We start from the raw sequence: 20,852 nt of genomic DNA on the forward strand, positions 1-20,852 counted from the left end.
GACATGATCAAGGTTGAGGGTGGGAAGACTCACATAGGTGGGAAGTGTATGTTGACATGTGAACCTTCATCTCCAAGAGATACAGGAACCAGATAATTCAACAACCTTAAGAAATACCTCCTGGGCAGAATGCTGTATTTGTTTGGAAGGTTGGAAGACTCTGAGCTTGAGAACCCTCAGGAGGGCGGAACTGTTGGGTTGTGGGCAGCCGGGAAGGGTTTGCTGGACACTCTTGGCTGAGCAGGAAGAAACGGGGGAAGGAGAAGGGCGGCGCACTGAGCTGCTGGAAGCTGGGTTCCTTGGTATTTTGGGTGACCAGCAGCCTTAGTAATGCAACAAGATGTGACACTCCTCTCCCTATCTGGCCCCACCTGAGACCTAAGACAAAGACCGAGTAACACAATCCTTTGGGCTCTGACTTTTATGCCTCCCTCAAAGCCACTGGGAAATGGTGCATACCCTTGGCAGGCACATGAGGTCCAAACACAGAAACAGGAAGCTGTCTAGGTTTTACAGGCAGCCACGTAATAGAAGAGTGATGTTTGTCTTCTACAGTGATGTTTATGATTAAGAAGACCTGTTTAAACATGGTTAGTGGGTTATTCAAACCCCATTTAGGAAGAGCTAAAGGAAACCTTAGTTTCTATGGGTTATAACATTCTGTATGAATTTTGGTTGTGCTTGAAATGATACAAACAGATTCTAACTTAAGTACCAATTGAGTTTATTGGAAAGATATGGGGCTGGGTGTTAGTTGATGTTGTTATTGCATCAAGGTAATAGTAACCTGGGCTTGGGAGGGAAAGAAACCAGGATGGTTCTGGGTATCTCGTGGCCTTTCTCTTAGAGCACTATTGTCAGACCCAGCCTCAATTTCCCTTCATCCTGGATGTCTGTGTACTTAGATTTCAAATTCCTGCAAGGAAGAATCTTATTGGCTCAGTTTGGGTTAAGTGGCTGACCCTTGGGTCCATCCCCATGGCCAGGGGATTGAGGTACCATGATTGATTACACCTGAGTCACTGACTCCACTGTGTTTGGGAGTATGGTACTGAGGCCAGCAGCCTCAAAGGACCCCCATGGATGGGGAAGGAGCAGATCCCTTAAGGAAGGGGAGGCGCTGTTACTAGAAGAAGGTGGGAAGCATGCAGGGAAGACAAAAACAACAAATGGCCATTAGAGCAGGCAAGCCAGGATTTGAAGATTATGAGAGGAAGTAACCACATTGTAAATGGCATGGAGGAGGGAAGCCTAGGCTCACACCTCATTTGACTAAAGAGTCAAATCTTTGCTAACTGGCTTGTCTCTTCACTGCAGTATGTTCAGGGGAATACGACTTTAATGATGCATTGTCCTGGGTTTCCTCTTGTACACCCCTATTACGCCTCATTCCTTTCCTTCGCTTGATACGGCCCTAGTCCTGGATGGCTACCTTCCTTGGATTTCCCATGAAAACTAATCTTTCTAGAGTCTTTTTCCTATAGGACTTTCTCTCTCTCTCTCTCTCTTTTTTTTTTTTTTTTTGAGACAGAGTCTCGCTCTGTCGCCCAGGCTAAAGTGCAGTGGTGCGATCTTGGCTCACTGCAGCCTCCGCCTCCCAGGTTCAAGCGATTCTCCTGCTTGAGCCTCCTGAGTAGCTGGGATTACAGGTGCCCACCACCGTGCCCGGCTAATTATGTATTTTTAGGAGAGACGGGGTTCTGCTGTGTTGGCCAGGCTGGTCTCAAACTCCTGACCTCAAGTGATCCATCCCAGCATTCAAGTGCTGAGATTACAGGCATGAGCCACCGCACTGGCCAGGACTTTCTCTTGCTATTAGGTGGGAAGAGACCAGGTAAAACTAATTCAATTGGGGTGTTGATATCTGAGATCTTGCTGTGTTGCTTCTCTCCCTGAAAATTCAGGGAATGAGAGGAGAAATGTTAGGCTCCATGGTGGGCTGCTGGTGAAGGCATCTTAGGGGACCAGTTTTGCTGCCTTTCAGTTGCATTATGCAGATGTTGGCTTGATGTGGGTGTGACTGTATGATCCTGATGCCAGGTGTTCGCATGCCCTCATGCACCTTACGCTGAATCCGGAGTCCTTCGATCCCCTTCTTGCAGCCTCAAAAGAAATGATGATTTGCATTAAATTACAACCAGCATTAGGCATACAAAATCTGTCTGCCATGCGGTGCCAGGGTGACATTTAAAACCTTAATCACCTTGTAAGGCAAGGGAACCGATCAGTCAGAACTATTGCTGGAGCTCTTAGCTGTGCTTTGTGTTAACCCTTTAGTTGCTGGATTGTGGAGAAATTCCTGAAGGTTATAGAGAGACTCAGGGGACAGGGCTCAGGGCAGTGACTACTTACCACAAAGTGCACAAAATAACTCAATAGTTTAATAATTTGAATGTCTGCACTGGTGTGAATCAGCAGTGGGTCATTCCTAGATGTGGGTATAGGGAAGAATAATCTGGAGTCCTGAGGGTCGAAAGGGTCTGAATTTGGAGGTTCCTAGGATGAGCAGACAGTGGTGGTCGATTTGAGGTGCGGAGGAAGGGGGTCCTTAGGCTATCATTGGCCTTGTGGCTCAGAGCTTGCAGGGCCCTGTGACTGGCAGTGAGAGGCAGAGCTGTAGGTGATGGGCGCTGTCCATGAGGAATGTTGGTGTTGGTCAGAGGTAGGGCAAGTGGGACTGGCGTGGCAGTGAAAGGAGGTCCCCAGGAGAAGGGAAGAGAAGCATAAGCTTTCCTCACATGGTGGGTGGGGGGTTGGAGGCAGGAAGTGGTGGGGGCAGGGCCAGAGGAATCACAATATTAGCTGCTTCTTTAGGCAGTTCTGTATTTATGTAAAATATGGTTATATATTTCTAGGTTATCCTTACAGTTGAAAAGGAGTAAGCACACAGCAGACCATGAGGGTGATTAAGAGAAATGCCATGACATTGCCTTGGCTGTGTCAGTGTGGGGTGCGAGCAAAATGGGAAGAGATGGCTGTTATGGGCTGACTTGACATACATAAGCTTTGAGCATTTAAAGAAAATAGATTCTGTGCCATGGCCACTCCCTTCTTCTCTGGCTGCCTTCTGTATACACTTCCTGAACTATGGATCTTAGGCCCCACCACAACATGGCCCCTTGGTAAGAGCATCATTTCCTTGGACTCTAGCAGTGGTTCTGGAAAGGGCGTGGTTGGGGGTCCAGGGGGAGCCCAGATGAGCTCCTAAAGCCAAGTCTAGGTGAGCCAGGGAGGGAATGTGTCAGAATGAGGCCAGAGTCACACCTCCTCCAGGAAGCCATCCTCATTTACTCCAGCCTCCAGGGGATTCTGAATTTTCTGAACGTACAGTGGCTTTTATGTAGGAGGGCCCATTATGTCAATCGAGAAAAATGATGAGACAAGTCTCCATCATTTTAGGAGGTTTATTTGCCAAAGTTAAGGATGCACACCTGGGTGATGGGTCTATGCTTTTCTCCAAAGATGATTTTGAGGGCTCCAAATTTAAAGGGGAAAGGGCAGGATATTGAGAAGCACACAATTTTTGAGCAAGAGGAGGGTATGGAGAAAATATTCATGCCTTTGTCTAGCTCAGTAAATCTGGATTTTTACATAAGATAAGATGGCCAAATGGGAAAGGGGAAATCAGGGAATCTGCACTTTTACATAAGATAACAGACAACTGGGGCGGGGGTGATGGGGAGGGGGGAACAATCAGATATGCATTTGTATCATGTGGGAAGAGGGGTTGTTGCACCTATAAAGATAAGTTACCATTTACATTGCCATGGTTAATTTTTTTTTTTTTTTTTTTTTTTTTTTTTTTGAGATGGAGTCTCGCTCTGTTGTCCAGGTTTCCAGGTTGGAGTGCAGTGGCGCAATCTTGGCTCACTGCAACGTCCGCCTCCCAGGTTCAATTCTCCTGTCTTAGCCTCCCGAGTAGCTGGGACTACAGGTGCGTGCCACCACACCCGGCTAATTTTTTGTATTTTCAGTAGAGAAGGGGTTTCACTGTGTTAGCCAGGATGGTCTTGATCTCCTGATCTTGTGATCCGCTCGCCTTGGCCTCCCAAAGTGCTGGGATTACAGGCATGAGCCACTGCGCGTGGCTGCCATGGTGAATTTTAACAGAAACACTTCAGAGTAAAGATCTTGGAGTTCATTAGGAATTTCCCTGTGGGCAAAATATGAGGGTGGTGTGTAGCTTTTCATCTTATAGCCATCTGATTTAGGAACCAAACGGGAGGCAGTTTTGCATGACCCAGTTCCCAGCTTAACTTTTCCCTTTGGCTTAATGATTTTGGGGTCTTGAGATTTATTTTCCTTTCACATTTCGAATCATCTGTAGTACCTTTAGAAATTCAGATTCAAGAGGTCTAAGAAGAGATGGGAATAACTGAATTTTTTTCAAAGGCCCTTAGGCCTGATAAATGCCCCTGGTTGTGAAGCATTGTAGAGCATTCATAAGAGCTGCCTGGAAATAGAACTTGCAAAATGGAACCCACGAAAGAAATCCATCTCCCAAATGTGCTTTGTTTGGTTAGCATAGTATGTGAATGCTTTTAGGTGAAGGCATGCAGTCTTCAGTTGGCTCCCGTCCCCACTATTCCCTATTGCCTTATATCCAGGTACTTCACTTTTTTCATAGCTTATGACTGATGAGCACTTGTACATTCAGGTTAGAGTTATCCTGCACATGGACACATGGAGAGGCAGCCTGTTTGTCCCAGTGGTACTGTCTGAGGGCCAAGTGTTTCTGAGGCTGTTCTTTAGGTACTGCCTTCAGAATAACTTAATATCACATGCAGGAAAACCAGTCTCCTCACTCTGTAGCCATGATATGATTATTTTAAGAAATGACTTAAGAAATGATTATTTTAAGATAATCCTCAGAGCGCACAGCACTTAGCCCTCCTGGAAAAGTATACAATTTTACCTGAAATTGACCTTAAGAATCTTTGAACTGATGAATTTGAGATAGAGACCCCAGAATCAGTAAGCTCTGTCTCCACAACATGACAGAAGAAGGGCTTCTTTTGCATGCATTATTTCTGGAGGAGGAATGAATGAATTCTCCAGAAGTTTGAGTTCCAACAGCTCAGTGCCATCTAAGTTGCTATGGAGACTTTGTAAACCACTAAGAACCCAGGGCTGGGGCACTGTCTAGCCCAGTGCTGTTGAATAGAAGTACAATGTGAGCCACAAATGCAAGTTATTTGTATAATTTTAGATTTTCAAAAGTGGCCATCTTAAAAATGTATTTAAAAAGCTAAAATTAATTTTAACAATATATTTTATTTCATGTCAAAATTTCATATAGACAATTATTGAGATATTTTTTCCTCTTTTGTTTTAAGTGTTTGGAACCCAGTGTGCAATTTACATGTAGAACACATCTCAGTTTGGACCAGCTTCACTGCAAGTGCTACACCGTGGATAGTGGCTACTATATTTAATAGTACAGATCTACCCTCTCGTTGAGAGGCCAACAGTGGGGGGGGGTCTCAGAATGTGGAAAGACCTTCTTGTTGGGTTGGCCAGTTCCATGGCCTGCTTGTGTGTGCTCTTGTAGCCCCCAAATGCACTTGCACTTGGATCATTGACTCATGTCCTAGCTGCCATTGTTTCCTTTGGACTGAGGGACTTAATTTTAGCCAGGTTTCCTAGCACTGTGCCCACTTTCCTCTGTGCTTCAGTTCTTCCCCCTCTAGTCCTTGCATGTCATTGCAATATAATTCAAAGCTTTGATGGGCTAGGATCCAATGGACCCAACCCAAACAGGAAACTGGCTTCCTCATTGTTTATTTGAAATCTATTTGAAACCATGAACCAGAAAATGTTAGACACTTGTTTTCAGTACTTCATTGAGCTGTAACTGAATTGACCCTCAACTATTTCCAGTGGGGCTTCTGACATGGAATGATTTAGAAGCCTTAACTGTTAGATCAAGAGAACTAATTAGAACATTAATTGACCCTGTTTTCCTTGCCTGAGCATGATCACGTCTCATCCTTTGCTTAGAATCTTGTTAGTTAGAGATTATACAACCTTGTATGAGTCTGGGGTATCCCAAAATACTCTGGGAATATTCCAGCAAGTATTCCACAAAGAATCTCTTGTGCAAAGGGTCTTGGTCTAGATTTCTGTTCCAAACCCCTTTGTGAATCCCACAATAGACAGTTTAACCTGTCACTGTGTTTCTCTCGTGGGGGCACATAGGAACTACACGCTATATGGTGGTACTATATACCACCATAGCAGCCATGTTGGCTGCCTGTCCAATTGCCATTCCTCTTGCTTTTGCTCCAATATGGCAGAGTTCACCTGTTACAAGAGAAGCTGCATACCAGATGCATACTTTCTCAGACTTTTAGGCAGCCATGAACGGCCATACAACCCAGTTCTCCCAAAAAGATACAAGTGTAATTATTTTGGAGGCGCTTCTAAGAAAGATTTCCATCCATGATAAAGAAGAGAAACATGAGAGGATGGCCCTCTTGCAAATCTATTTGCCCCTCTTCTTCTTGATGTGGTTGTGATGTTTGTAACCCGGGCAGCCATGTTGTAACTATGAGGCTACAAGCTCTAGGATGAAAGTGGAGCCTTCTGAGGATGCTGAGAATGATGAGGAAGATGGAAAGACATTGCACTCTTTGTGACATCATCGAGCACCAAATCTGGAACTTCCTACTTTTAGGAATGAAATTCCTGCTGTTTTAACCACTTTTTGTCAGGTATTTTGTTACTTGCAGGCAAAGGCATCCTAACTAGTATGGATGCCTGATAATTAATGATATATTCTTGTCTTTGTTTTTTAGAAGAAAGAGGTCACTGGCATACCCTTCCCTCAACCTTGTCACCTGGCTGTCTCTTACTCATCATCATCACTGTACTATATTATATTACTCCTTTACTCGTCATTTCACCTCATAAAGTTTTTGTGAGGGAAGAGACCATGGCTGTCTGATTCACTATTGTAGTTACAGTTCCTGTTATGTAGTAAACAGCGATTCAATAAATGAATGAATGGCGGCTATCAAGGAGTTGGAACCCTCAGCACTTGGCTATCTATTTCCTGGAGGTGAGAGAATGAGGTCAAGGATGGCATCCTGTTTCTGGCTTTCCCAATTGGGTGGAGGGTGCTACCTTTCTCCATGAGTCAACATGGGAGGGAGAGAAGAATAGTTGAAGAAGATGAGTTTTGTCTGGATATGTTGAGTTTGAGGAAGTGCTTTTGGAACAGTCCCTATAGGGAGTTGAAGATAAGGTCTGGATTGAAGCATGAGAAGGATGGGATTGGCAAGGAAGAGTGTGCAGTATGAGAGGAGAAGTGACCCCTCAGTGCTCCATCGACGGTGTGGCACCACCATTCACCTTGTGGCCCAGTCTAGAAATCAGGAAGCCGTCCTTGACACCTCCCTCTCCCTCACCCTGCAAATCAACTCATCACAGAGTTCTGGTGATTCTGCCTCCTGTCTCTCATATCCATGAACGTCTCTCCATCACCACTGGAGTCCAAGCCACCATTACTTCTCTCCTGCACTATTGCAATGGCCTCCCAGTTGGTTTGCTCAATTCACTCCAGTGCCCTTTCATTCACCATAATCCAGCCACAGCAATCTTTTCACTCCTTGAAAGCACCAATCTCCTTTTCTTAAGGCCTTTATCCACAAGGTTGCCTTTGCCAAGGGTACCGCTCCCTTCACGTTCCACCTTCCTCCACCTCCTGCCTATTCCTTAGATTTCTGCCTAAACCTCCCTTCCTCAGGGAGGCCTTCCCTAACTACCCACCCGTCACCCTTTTGACCTTTGGGGCCTCCGAAACTTAATTTTTTGGAGCACCATGGGGAGGGTGTGTGATTGGTGACATATAAAGTTTGGTAAATAAAATTTTAGAAGATTTATGTATAAAAATTAGAATTATCAACTAAAATGAGAAATGTAACTATCAAGGATCAGAGAAGCTCATCAGTGTGGATACATGTGTTTTTACCCTGTAAGACAAGTCTACATAGGAAGCCAAATAGCTTGTGAGTACAGGATTGGACAAGGAGCATTAATTGCTTGGTCTATATAGTTCAGTTTACTAAACCATAATACCCCAGTGCCATTTCCACCACAGAGCTCACCCTTGACACCTGTGGCTGTCCCATCCCAAGTTCCAATACTGAAGACCCCCTTCCTAGGTTTTCTTCTTCTCCTGAGCCTCAGTGGTTGACTTTCTACCCCATTAGGTGGACCTAAGCTTGCTTTAGATAAGTTCATACCTACCAGGTTAATATTAAATAAGGTTAGGTCAGCCCTGGGAGCAATTTTCTCTTTTAGGTGACTTTGCACATGTCTGGTCTGATCTACAGCATCTACTTTATAGTTTAATGAAGAGCTGTGAAAGCAGACTATATTTATATATCATTCTCTAAAAGTCTATTATTTACCATATTCATTTATTAAGCCTTAAATTCCTTCAGGATCTGCATTGTTGACTGTTTTAGCAAGTGGAACTCTACAGCCTGGAAGCTATCAGCCCTCCTAATAGTCTGGGGCTTGTCAATGCAGATTCAAGAAGATGAAACTAAAGAGTGAAGCCTTTTGGAAGGAACTAGTTAGATAAGGAGAAAGGCTGAAAACAGTCTTGTGCATGAAATGTTATGTTTACTAACCACAAAAATATTCTTGCAAAGTTGTTTATAAGAAGCTTCCTTAGAAATTCCTGGTTTCTTGTAAAACTTGGCTTTGATCTTGACATAATATCCGTGCTAATCATGTATCATGGATAACAGGCAAGTTGGCCCCTGTAGCTCCTAAAGGATAGAGTGTCTTTAGCATAAGAACCTCACAGCCTGTCGTTTCTCCCCCAGATAAAAGAAGACATAGAATGCCCAGATCACTCTGGAAAATTTATTTGAATTTACCTTGAAACCATAGGTGGGAGAATGTTATGACAGAGGGCACTTCAATAGGGAGACCCCATTGTGCCTTTTTTTAGTTTCCTTTTAGGGCTGCTTTGAAACTTATCATTCAAACTTGTTGAAGTAAATTTCCCTTCTTACCGTATTTTCTTTCAAATCTGCCAACCATGGTGAAAGGAGGTAGAAGAGAAGTGCTTCTGTGGCGGAGACAAGCATGGCTGTGGCTTTGGCCTCAGGGGATAAAATTCTGACAAGTGGCTTATTCTAGAGAGCTGACCCCTGAGGCATGCCGTGGCCCAGGGTCAGCCCTGATGTGGGTGCCCAGGACCTGTCTGGGAATGCATGGAAGTGGCTCTCGGGATATCGATCTCAAAGTGTTAGGAGCATGTTCTTAACAACTGTCCTCAGTTATTCATTCTCATCCCCGAGTTGAAAGAACAATGGATAGTTGAGAGGATACCCAAGGGGATGGGCCTGTCAATCTGAAACTGAAAAGGGTTTACTCAACTATGCATCTGGTGCTATCACCAAGTGTAAGGAAGGAATAAGGATCCTAGCACATGCAACATAAGCAATACTGACTTATGCTTGTGATTGTTTATATACATGATGGCTATCAATGGCACATTATACAAAACTGAGCTGTGAGCATAATTTATTCATGTACTTGCATAGAAATTTGTTATACAGACATTAGGAAAAAGTATAAGTGCTCTCTGCAAATACTTATTTTTAGGATAATAGTAACAAAAATAGCTTGAGAAAATTAATATCATTTAAATTCGACAACGTACAATGTTCCTATTTACAGATTTGTGTGAGCACAAGAAGATCCTACACGGTAGATCTCCGTTCTGAAGATCGACTTGAGTGCATTTTAGAGGCCTCTGGTTCACTCAGCCACAGCCTAGATTCTTCACTGCTGATGATCTTTGGTTATGCTTGTTTTCTTTTTTTTTTTTTCCCCCACAATTCTTCTTTCACACATTCCCTAACAAGAAAGGGTTCAGTTCAAACACTGAAAATTGAGCTTCTCCACAGCAGTATCCATAAACCCATGCCAGTTGCAAATTCATAGTTTCAAAGGCTTTGGTCACAGGATTTTAAAATTGGAACAATGTTTGCTTGCTTGGTTTCCTGAGAAAAGGAAGAAGTGAGCTTCTCCCTAAAATATTTGTAGGTTTACTTCCCTATTTCTGTTTATTCATTCGGCAAGCTGTGTATTGTGCACTGAGCACTGCAAACTGGAAGTGGAAAAAATCTTCAGGATTCCGACGTTTCACTTTCCAACCTCCAAACTATTGCACCATACATACTGAAGTGGAAGGTAAATGAACAGGACTTCTTTTTAAAATTAATTAATTAATTAATTATTATTATTTATTTTAGAGATAGGGTCTTGCTCTGTCACACAGGCTGGAGTGCAGTGACATGATCGTAGCTCACCGCAGCCTCGAACTTCTGTGTACAAGCGATTTTTCCACCTCAGCCTCCTGAGTAACTGGTGTAGATGTGTGCTGCCACACCTGGCTAATGTTATTATTTTTATTTTTTAAGAGATGGAGTCTTGATATGTTGCCCAAGCTGGTCTTGAACTCCTGGGCTCAAGAAATCCTTTTGCCTCCATCTCCCAAAGTGCTGGGATTACAGGTGTGAGCCACTGTGCCCAGTCCCTGAATGTGACTTCTGTTGCTGTCTTCAGCATGTTTGGTGACAGAGCCTTTACGGAACTGGTAACTTTTAAATTAAAGAGAGGAAAACGGGAATCCTTACCTGTTTTTTTTTTTTTTTTTTTTTTTGAGAGACACAGTCTCACTCTGTCGCCCAGGGTGGAGTGCAGTGGTGCGATCTCAGCTCACTGCAGCCTCGGCCTCCTGGGCTCAAGCCATTTTCCCACCTCAGCCTCCCAAGTAGCTGAAACTACAGGTGCCCACTACCATGCCTGGCTAATTCTTGTATTTTTTGTAGATGTGGGGTTTCGTCATGCTGCCCAGGCTGGTCTTGAACTCCTGGGTTCAAGCGATCTGCCCGTCTGGGCTCCCCAAAGTGCTGGGATTACAGGCGTGAGCCACCACACTCAGCCCTTTATTTCTTTTTGGTGGTTCAAATGCCACTGGTTTCTGAGAGAGTGTGAGTGTGCAGAAAATAATGAGCTTTTTTAAATTAAGAAATTCAACAAGTTATAAAAATAACACCCATAAGCAATCTGACCTTTGCCTTCAGTCTTTATAAGACATCCTCAAATGATTTTAAAGAGCCCTTTGGAGGTTGGCAACAATTCTATGCATTTGTGTCATTTACAAAATCAATTTAGGGATTAAAGTAAAAATACCTAAGCTGAGTATTTCATAAATCCAGTATGTAACTTTTCTTTAATATGTAAGAACAGGTTAAGCCAGGAACTTCTCCTATTTTATCCCATTTAAAACAGATCATTTTTCATAAGGAAAAGTAATCTCTACTTAAAAAATCCTTTGCAATCTCTGAGAAAAGTTGCAATACAGAATAATTTTAATTGACAAAATTGCTTTCTTCCTCTTGCAGTCCTGTCAGTCTGAAAAACCCCAACTATGTCCCATGAGAGAACGTCACACACACAAGGCATAGGGTGCAGACCATTGTTTGCAGGAAGTGGGGACCGAGCTCAGCTGTCAACTTGCCCCTCTGTGATATCGACTCTGGCTATAATGTGTAACTTGCATTGATTCAAAAAAAGCCAAACTGCTTATCACAGAATTCTAGATTAACTTCAATTTTGTGACTGTGAGTTCCATAAGGCTTAGTTGGTTTATGGGGTTTAATTTTTAATACTGTTAATGTCATCGAGCCAGCTAAACACCAACAATATCAATAAATACTAATAGTTTGTATTCACTCCCTCCTTCTGTTGGAGCACTTTGACTTTATATACATTCCAGTCTTAGTGCTGAGGCCCCATTCGGGTTTCAAATTCCATACCAGAGCACATCACCTGGATGTGGCTCTCATACGCTTGAGGATATTCCTGGAGTCGAAAGGAAAATACAAAATGAGCCTAAGAACAGATCGTAGATGCGTTCGTATGAAAGTTGATACTCATGAAAAACAGCAGTTTGCTGAGACCCTGGAAGTTAGCTGGAGCAGTCAGGCAGAAAGGCCTCGTGACCATGGCTACAGAGGGGGCTTGTTCTCACAAAGGACTTTCCACCATTCTTTTCCTGGCTTGCAGGTAGTAGATGCGGTTTTCTTCAGGATAAGTCACTTTACTGAGGGGCATCTTGTAGATGCTGGAATTTTTTGTGGTCATCATGAGGAACAATAGCGTGGCCAAACAAAAGGGCCAGGTACAAGCTGGCAATCCAATCTGGGGAAGAAGAGAAAGTCACACGCTCCTTTCAGATCCCATCTGACAGCTGAGCTACACAAAGCATCCCCCTCTACTTGCACTCAGCCCAAGGGGATGAACCACTGGGGGCATTGCTCTGGATTCTGTGCATGCTCGTGGAGACTGAGTTTATAATCTCAGGGCATTGAGCTGTTGGAATGTTGACATCTATTCTTTAGGGCAGCCACTTATGTCTCTATCTTGTATGTATGTCTTTCTCTCCCTCTCATATATTCAGACTTCCTGCACCAGATGTGCCAAGAGGACATTTGACAAACAGATGACACTTGCAAACTGCAAATGGCCCCTGACCACTCTTCACATCCACAAGGCCTTCTCTGATTAGTCCAACCCACAGTGACCTCTCTGACCTTGACTTATGCCTGGTCTAGATCTTAGACTTGACTTGCTTTATTTCTTTCCATTCTGTCTCCCAAATAGACTCTAAGTTCCTTGAGGGTAGGTCCTCTTTGTGCTGCCCATGGAAACTCACACAATTCTGAGCGTATGCCATTGGTTAGCTCTGGCCTGATGCATGGACCTCCCTGGGGTGTGATGGAGTATAGGGGTACCCTAACCTGACTGCACATCAGAATCATCTGGGGGAGTTAAAAAAAAAACATGGATGTTCAAGCATCGTACAAGATCTACTCTATCAGAAATACCAAGGACACAAGGCCTAAGGCTCCATATTTTCCCGTCTTCCTAGCTGACTCTGGTATGCAGCTTGCCCATTTGGGTCCATGGACTGATGCCTGTGAACCTTCTTTGTTGACATGTGGAGGGTCCCGTGTGCTCTGATGTACTCTCCATCATGTATGCCTGTAATGGGACTTTGGCTTTCTACCAGAAAGATACTGTGTCTCCTTAAGGACCCTCCCAGATAAAATCTCTATGCTGTTGCCAAGAGAGCTAGATATTGCCTTGACTCCTTAGCAGCCATGACGACATCACCATGGACTGAGCTATCAGAAACTGGCCCTGCAATGGAATATCTGGCTTTCTGTTTAAGTAAAAGGTATCCTAAAGTAAAAGGTATCACCTGCAATGGAATATCTGGCTTTCTGTTTAAGTAAAAGGTATCCTAAAGTCAACTTCTTATCACTCAAGAGTTAGACTCTGAACTTGACAATATGTTATACAACCTAAGTTTCATTTTTTTAAACCAAGCAATCTGATATTTGTAACATACTGGGTGATTGTGGTTTGGACTAAAGTTTGCTGTGATGCTGAAAGAAAGGCCAGGGAGCTCCAGCAGAAGGTAGGGCAGTGCTTCTCACGGTCGTGGATCCTGCCACTGGATGCCAGCCCAGTGGACTTCAGGAGCATTTCCCATATAGTCGTAAGCTGGTCAATTACGCGAATGAAAAGTGAGACTAAACCACACTCACCCTAGCCATAACGTTTGCCATGCCGACTCCAAGATAGGCCGTGAACAGGGCTACAGAAAAAAAAAGGAGAGAGAGAGAAAGAACAATGCTTAGTAGATGCACTTTTAATCACAGGAAAGGCTGCCTTCCAATATAAATCACCTGGAATGCACAGTGCGCTGATTACAAGCATGAGTCTAAAGTCAGCAGTCCTGGATTCAAATCCTGGCTCCACCACTTAGGAGCTCCATGGGCTCTGTTTTAAGCCTCCATTTCCTCACCTGTACAATGGAAGTAAAAGGAATATCTCTTTCATGGTGTTGGTGTGAGGATGAAAGGAAATAATGCATGTGTTTAGCACACAGTAAGTGTTCAATAAAGGTAGTTGTTTTATGGTTACTATTTTGTTGTTATTGCTAATACTTAAGGGAAAGGCCTTCTATGGAAAATAAATTTCTCTGATGTTTTATCCAAGCATAGCTGGATTAAATGAAATTATCCAAGCATAGCTGAATTAAATGAAACCTATTAATATTTCTTGAGATAGCATCTAGGATTCTCATATTAATGAATAGGATTCAAAGCTACAAAAAATCATAGTGCTTGCTTTGGCAGCGTGTGTACTAAAAACCAAAACAAAACCATGTTTATAAAATAAGAAGGAAAGAAAGAAGGAAAGAACTCAGAGAACAGCAGGAACTGAACACAAACTTGGGATTCCTCCCCTTGATAACATCTTCTCCAATACCATTAAAATCAATGAATAAATGTCTTATGTTTTTATTTACTTTGAGTGGCCAAAAAAATTGTAGAGTCAGTAATTTGAGTATATGGGTGACTTTCAATGTAAAACAACTAATGCAAAGATCTCAACCAGATAATTATCTATTCCTCAGTTTTGGTTGAAGAGAAGGCTCACGGAGGCTCAGGGAAGCCCTCAGGTTTCATGGGGATAGCCTGAAGAATGACCTTCATATAATGGCCACCTAGCCACTTGGGCCACCAGAGCTCACCGTTAGACACACTCACCATCTTGTCTCCATGTCTGGTGAGAAATCACATCAGCTATCTTGGTGTGTGGGGATGTGGCAGGACATGGTCGCCAGCGGTGGGGGAGCTCTGTGATCCTCATTTACTTTACCATAGACTTCTGTCCTTTTACCAATATTTTGTCTTTTTATCCTGGTGTTTCTTATTCAATAGCATATCAAATTCTTTCATGTATGAATTGTCTCACACTAGTGGGAAGGGCTGGTCTTTGGAAACAGTACTGGTTTAAAATCCCAGCTCTGCCATTTTATTTGTTGTATAACAAATCACTTAATGTCTTGGAATCTAGTTTCATCATCTGTAAAAAGGCATCTTGAAGATCTGCCTTACTGGGAGGCGATGAATCTCGAATGAGAGATTTATTTCCATAAATACAGCTGTAAATGCATCTCTTTCACCATGGGACTGCTCTGAGCAGAAGGGTGCTCACGGCTTGGCTTAGAAGGGTTTCTCTCCTCGGTTACACCAATTTCATTCATTGTTAAAGTTTAATCAATTAATTCAACAACTATTCACTGGCCCTCTGCTAAGCACTGGGGTCCTCTGTCCCTGATCTCTTGAGTGCCCCCTTTGCTACAACACCACCCCTGAGCACATGAGGCCTTATTGCCTTCTCTCTTTTTAAAATATCCATTACACTTCTAAGGCTCACTTTTGGCACGTTTACGTCTCATACTATTATGTTGCTTTGAAGTGATCTCCAATTCAAAGTTGCTTTTCTCTCCATAGTAAAAGTGATAGATTATTTAATGGTAGGCATGTCAATTAAGACTCGCCAAGTAGGACTGGGAAAGCCTTACAGTAGAGGGGCAATTCTGCACAACATCATCAGTTTGTAGGCAATGACCCTGACAACGTTCTTGGTAGCTGAGGGAAGAAAAGGCCCTTGAGTACTGAAGGGGAAACTGGATTTTAGCTCCTCCTGGATAGTGTCCCTTCCAATGGGTGAGTCCCACTGTGATAACCCAACCATTTGGAAGAGATACACAATGTGTTTATAGTCTCCACTGATAAAACAACAACATTGAGATATTCTCTGGCCATGCAGTTGCTCTGGCTTAGAGGCCAGAAAGACAGCAGTGCCAGGTTCTGTCAGAGTTTCCTGAGTCCACTTCCTTATAAAAGCCATCGGGGACTAACAAATAACAGCTCTATAATAAATGTCTGTCACTTATTTACCTTGGCTGACAGGGTTGGTCTTTTGTTTGGCAGTATCAGGGTGATGTGGACAAGCTGAAACTTGGTGTGGCATTTTACATGTGAGATTCGCTTTCCAAGGGGGGCTGGAGATCTGTCTCAAAAATCCATGCACAGAGATTTAAAAGTCTGATTGTACCCTGTGGGAGCCCAGTGGGCACTCTCACACACTGCTGGCAGCAGTGGAAACTGGTATGGCTTTTTTGGAGATAAAGTTGGCATCCATTGAAATAAAAATTGGCATTCCCTTTAACCCATCAATTTAGCTTCTTGAAAAGAAGGTGAATCTTCTTACAGAAATGCTTGTACAAAGTACACAAGGACATTTGTGCCAAAAATATTCATTGCAGAACTGTTTGTAATGGTTTCAAACTAGAAGCAATCTGAACTTTCCCCAGCAAGAGGGCACTTATCATATAAAGTGTCTACACAGTCACCATCTCCATGGCCTTGAGCAGTGGAGGTTCTATACCCTGCAGCATGGGCCCCCTTTTTCATTAAATACACCAGGAAAAATGCAGCTCCAGCCTGGGCTTCCATCTCTGCCCAGAGACTCACCCAAACAGCTGATATCCTGAGGGAAACATGAGCTCCCAGGACAGGGAAAGGGGACATCCCAGGAGAGCAATACCATAAAATAAGGACGACAAACTGAACAACTTACAGTTGAGATATATATATATATATATATATATATATATATATATATATATATATTTTTTTTTTTTTTTTTTGAGACAGAGTCTCGCTCTGTCACCCAGGCTGGAGTACAGTGGCGCGATCTCGGCTTACTGAAACCTCCACCTCCCGGTTTCAAGAGATTCTCCTGCCTCAGCCTCCTGAGTAGCTGGGACTACAGGTGTGTGCCACCACACCCAGCTAATTTTTGTATTTTTAGTAGAGATGGGGTTTCACCATGTTAGCCAGGATGGTCTCAATCTCTTGACCTTGTGATCTGCCCCCCTTGGCCTCCCAAAGTACCGGGATTACAGGTGTGAGCCACCGCTCCCAGCCAATAAAATTTAATTAATAACCCAGAAATGAAGAACTCAATGAATGATGTGATCAGCACAATGGACAGAGCCAAAGAATGATCAGGCCAATCAACTGAACTGAAGGGCCTCATGAAAAGATAAAGAGATGGAAAATATTAAGAAAAAGTCAAGAGTTATGAAAAAAATAGCATAAAGTATTACGCTGAAATACTAGAAATCACAGAAGGAGAGGGGAAAAATGGAAAAGATTTGACAAAGTGAAAAATGATGATGTTCCTAGAATTAAAGGAAGAGATGAGGGCTTACATTGAGAGGATTTGAGTACCTAGTAGGAAAAAAAAAAAAAAAAAAAAAAAAAAAAGCTACATCTAGACAGATAATAGTGAAATAAAACCATATATATATCTCATACGCAAAGAGAAAATTCAGAGAGTCCAGAGAGGAAAAATAAAATCAACTTTAACAAGAATTAGTTTCTTTTCAGACACCTTAATAGCAATTTTGGGTATAAGAAGACAATGGAGTAGTCTTTGAAGACAATTTTCAAAATATTGAGAAAAAAATGTTAAATCTTGAGTTTGTAGCCAGCTAAACTAAAATTTAAATGAAGGTGAAATGAAGATGTTCTCCAGCATACAAGGTCTCTTTGCAGACCCTCTTTAAAGAAAACAAAACTCTCTTTGCAAACCATCTCTGAAGAAGTAATCCAGCAGTAATCCCAGCACTTTGGGAGGCCGAGGTAGGCGGATCACTTGAGGTCAGGAGTTCGAAACCAGCCTGGCCAATATTGCAAAAACCTGTCACTACAAAAAATACAAAAAATCAGCTGGGCATGGTGGCGCATGTCTGTAATCCCAACTACTTCGGAGTCTGAGGCATAGGAATCGTTTGAACCCAGGAGGTGGGGCTGCAGTGAGCTGAGATTGTGCCACTGCACTCCAGTCTGGGAACAGAGTGAGACTTTTTTCTTAAAAAAAAAAAAAAGTACAGAAGGTTAATATGAACTAAGTCAGAGTGAATAAGCAGTTAATAAAGTTTACAGTTGCCTAAATAAGCAAGTACCGAAAACAAAAACTTACACTTAACAACGAATCCAAAATAAAAATTCTATACAGTATCAATGGTTTTACTAGTTGTTAGGGGTGGGCCTTCTCAGAGGAAGTAAAGGCAGGTTCATGTATCAGTCATATTTGGGGAGAAGATACAGGTGTTAATAAACTTAAGAAATTGACAGGAGAAAATAAACAAGCTTGATTCTTAATAAGTTATGCAAAGCCACCAGAAAAACTTTTTTCCAGACTTTTAAATAGCGCTTACCGAGTCCTAGACACTATTTGTTCTATGAGTTTCGGACATGCATTAACTAATTTAATCATCAGAACAATTGTATGAATTAAATATGGTAACTTCCATTTTCTAAGATGGGGAAACTGAGGCATAGAAAAGCAGATTACTTATAATTTGCTTACATTCATAAGCAAATATGCTAGTAAGTAGCAGAGCTGCTGGAATTGAATCCAGGCTGTCTGGCACCAGAGTCTGAGCTCCATAACCAGCTCAGTAGACTGCCTCAACCATTATGCTACACCAGTGGAAAAAAAAGAGTATCTATCCAAAGGAAGGTGAGTGTGGTAGGAAGAATAATGGTCTCCAAAGATGTCCACATTTTAAACCTCAGAACTTGAGAATATGTGACCTCACATGGCAAAAGGGAATTAGTAGCAGCTGTGATTAAGTTAAAGACCTTGAGATGGAGAGAGTTTCCTAGACTACTGAATGGACCCAGTGAAATCACAAGGGTCCTTATGAGAAGCGGGCAAAAAAGCCCTCTCTGGGGAGTAAAATGGAGTATTTCCACTTCCTGGTTCAGACATTTCTATACAGATTACATTTTTGTTTTGTTTTATACAATAAACCTGTGCTGCTTCTATAATTGAGAAAATATCAAAGATATTCCCACTTTGGGGAAACACATGTCGAGAGCTTTGGCTTCATCCTTCTCCATGGTCTGTCAAAACCTCATCACCAGCCGGGCTCGGTGGCTCACGCCTGTAATCCCAGCACTTTGGGAGGCCAAGGCAGGCAGATCATGAGGTCAGGAGTTCAAGACCAGCCTGGTGAAACCCTATCTCTACTAAAAATACAAAAAAATTTAACTAGGCATGGTGGTGCGTGCCTGTAATCCCAGCTACTTGGGAGGCTGAGGCAGGAGAATTGCTTGAACCAGGACCCGGGAGGCAGAGGTTGCAGTGAGCTGAGATCATGCCATTGCATGCCAGCCTGGGCTACAGAGCAAGAATCCATCTCAAACAACAACAACAACAACATAAAACGAAAAAAAAACTCAGCACCCACCAGGTGCGGTGGCTCACGCCTGTAATCCCAGCACTTTGGGAGGCCGAGGTGGACAAATCACGAGGTCAGAAGATCGAGATCAGCCTGGCCAACATGGTGAAACCCCATCTCTACCAAAAATACAAAAATTAGCTGGGCATAGTGGTGCGTGCCTATAAGCCCAGCTACTTGGGAGGCTGAGACAGGAGAATCGCTTGAACTAGGGTGTTGGAGGTTGCAGTGGGCCAAGATTGTGCCACTGCATTCCAGCCTGGTGACAGAGCGAGACTGTGTCTAAAAAAAAAAAAAAAAAAAAAAAAAAACCACAAAAAACAAAACAAGACAACAAAAACAAAAACAATGGAAAAACAAAAACCTCATTGCCATCTCCTGTGCTCTCAAAATGCCTTCTCCTTGATCTTGAAGGACATGCTCAGGCTGTCCTTCCCTGCACCACCCTTTCCACCAAACAGAATTCCTCCTCTTATTTTCTAGCATTTATGGAAAAGCCCCCTTCTCCAGGAGGCACTTGGTGATAATTCTGAATGGAAATGGGCCCCTGGAGAATCCTGTACTGTGGACTTCTCCTTCTTCTTCCACAAAGATTGCACGGTCCTCTTGGGCTCCCTCTCTTGCCTGGCTTCTGCCCTCTACTGTAACACTCTGTGTGCAGGAACTGCATGGATCCTAAAGCTCCTAAACTCCTTGCTCTTCCTGGTACTGTCTTAATTGTATCATGTGTGTTTAATACATATTTATGGCTACTGCCTCCAGAAAAGTAAAGGTATGCATCCCAAATAAAGGTTTGAAACCCCTAACCAATCTCAGAGTAAAGCTGAAAGGTTGTAGGGTAAACATTCGAACCCAGCTGAACTCAGGTGGAAACCCCTAACCATTCTCAGAATAAAGCTGAAAGGTTGTAGGATAAACATTTGAACCCAGCTGAACTCAGGTGGAAACTCCTAACCAATCTCAGAATAAAGCTGAAAGGTTGTAAGATAAACATTCTAACACAGCTGAACTCAGGTGGCTACAGCACCTGTCTGTAACCCTCTCCTTTATCCTAAGCTCGTGAACAAATTTGGAGAAAGAGCACAACATTTCAACAGAACTGTTAGGTTAAACAGCTGAGTAATAGTAAATAACTTGACAAAAATGACGTCTACATGGCTACACCCAGCAACCTGAGTTATGTATATACTCTTGCTATAGCATCACATCAAAATGGAATGGGTCTTTAGAAACCCTTGGTACCATCCCATTTTCTAGTGCAGAAATCTATTCTAAACCCTGCCTTATACGTGGCCCACCGTTTTCATAACGGTTTAAATATTTTGGCTTGATTAATCTGGTGATAAACTGACTCTAGACATATATTTCCACTAGATCAGAAATAATTTCTCCACATTACACTGTCCCGCCTCCTTTTTGTTCCCAAGTGAATCTCATTCTCTCCACTCTAGAACATTATCTTAAATGCTTACACTTTGATTGCATTAGGGATGCCAGAGGCTATGGGTGAATGAGCTGCCACTCACAATCCACCTGGGACTTCTATTAGCTTTTCAGATTCAAATCACATGCAATCTGTTTTCACCTAAGAGGTTGCCATGAGGGCCTGAATGCTACAAAAGGGAAGCAGAGGAGTGTGGTG

At 42.8% G+C, this 20,852-nt stretch overlaps 2 protein-coding genes and 1 long non-coding RNA gene across 7 annotated transcripts in view; 1 reads left to right on the forward strand and 2 right to left on the reverse strand.

Annotated features, from left to right (window-relative positions):
• The window catches only part of HAUS1 (HAUS augmin like complex subunit 1), a 983,957-nt gene that overhangs the window by 365,693 nt on the left and 597,412 nt on the right, over positions 1-20,852 (reverse strand). The gene's annotated exons all lie outside the window — the stretch shown is intronic.
• The window catches only part of LOC126941423 (uncharacterized), a 43,813-nt gene that overhangs the window by 7,694 nt on the left and 15,267 nt on the right, over positions 1-20,852 (forward strand). The window lies entirely within an intron of this gene.
• Positions 9,527-20,852, reverse strand: part of SLC14A1 (solute carrier family 14 member 1 (Kidd blood group)) — a 60,646-nt gene continuing 49,320 nt past the window's right edge. For all 5 annotated transcript variants that reach the window (XM_050767975.1, XM_050767974.1, XM_050767973.1 and 2 more), the window contains 2 exons: positions 13,644-13,693; positions 9,527-12,231 (listed from right to left, as the gene is read on the reverse strand). In XM_050767975.1, coding sequence (XP_050623932.1) covers positions 12,058-12,231; positions 13,644-13,693 — 224 coding nt within the window. In that variant the 3' untranslated portion in view covers positions 9,527-12,057. The remainder of the gene's footprint in view (positions 12,232-13,643; positions 13,694-20,852) is intronic.

Source organism: Macaca thibetana, chromosome 18, assembly GCF_024542745.1.
Source record: "Macaca thibetana thibetana isolate TM-01 chromosome 18, ASM2454274v1, whole genome shotgun sequence".
NCBI lineage: Eukaryota > Metazoa > Chordata > Mammalia > Primates > Cercopithecidae > Macaca > Macaca thibetana.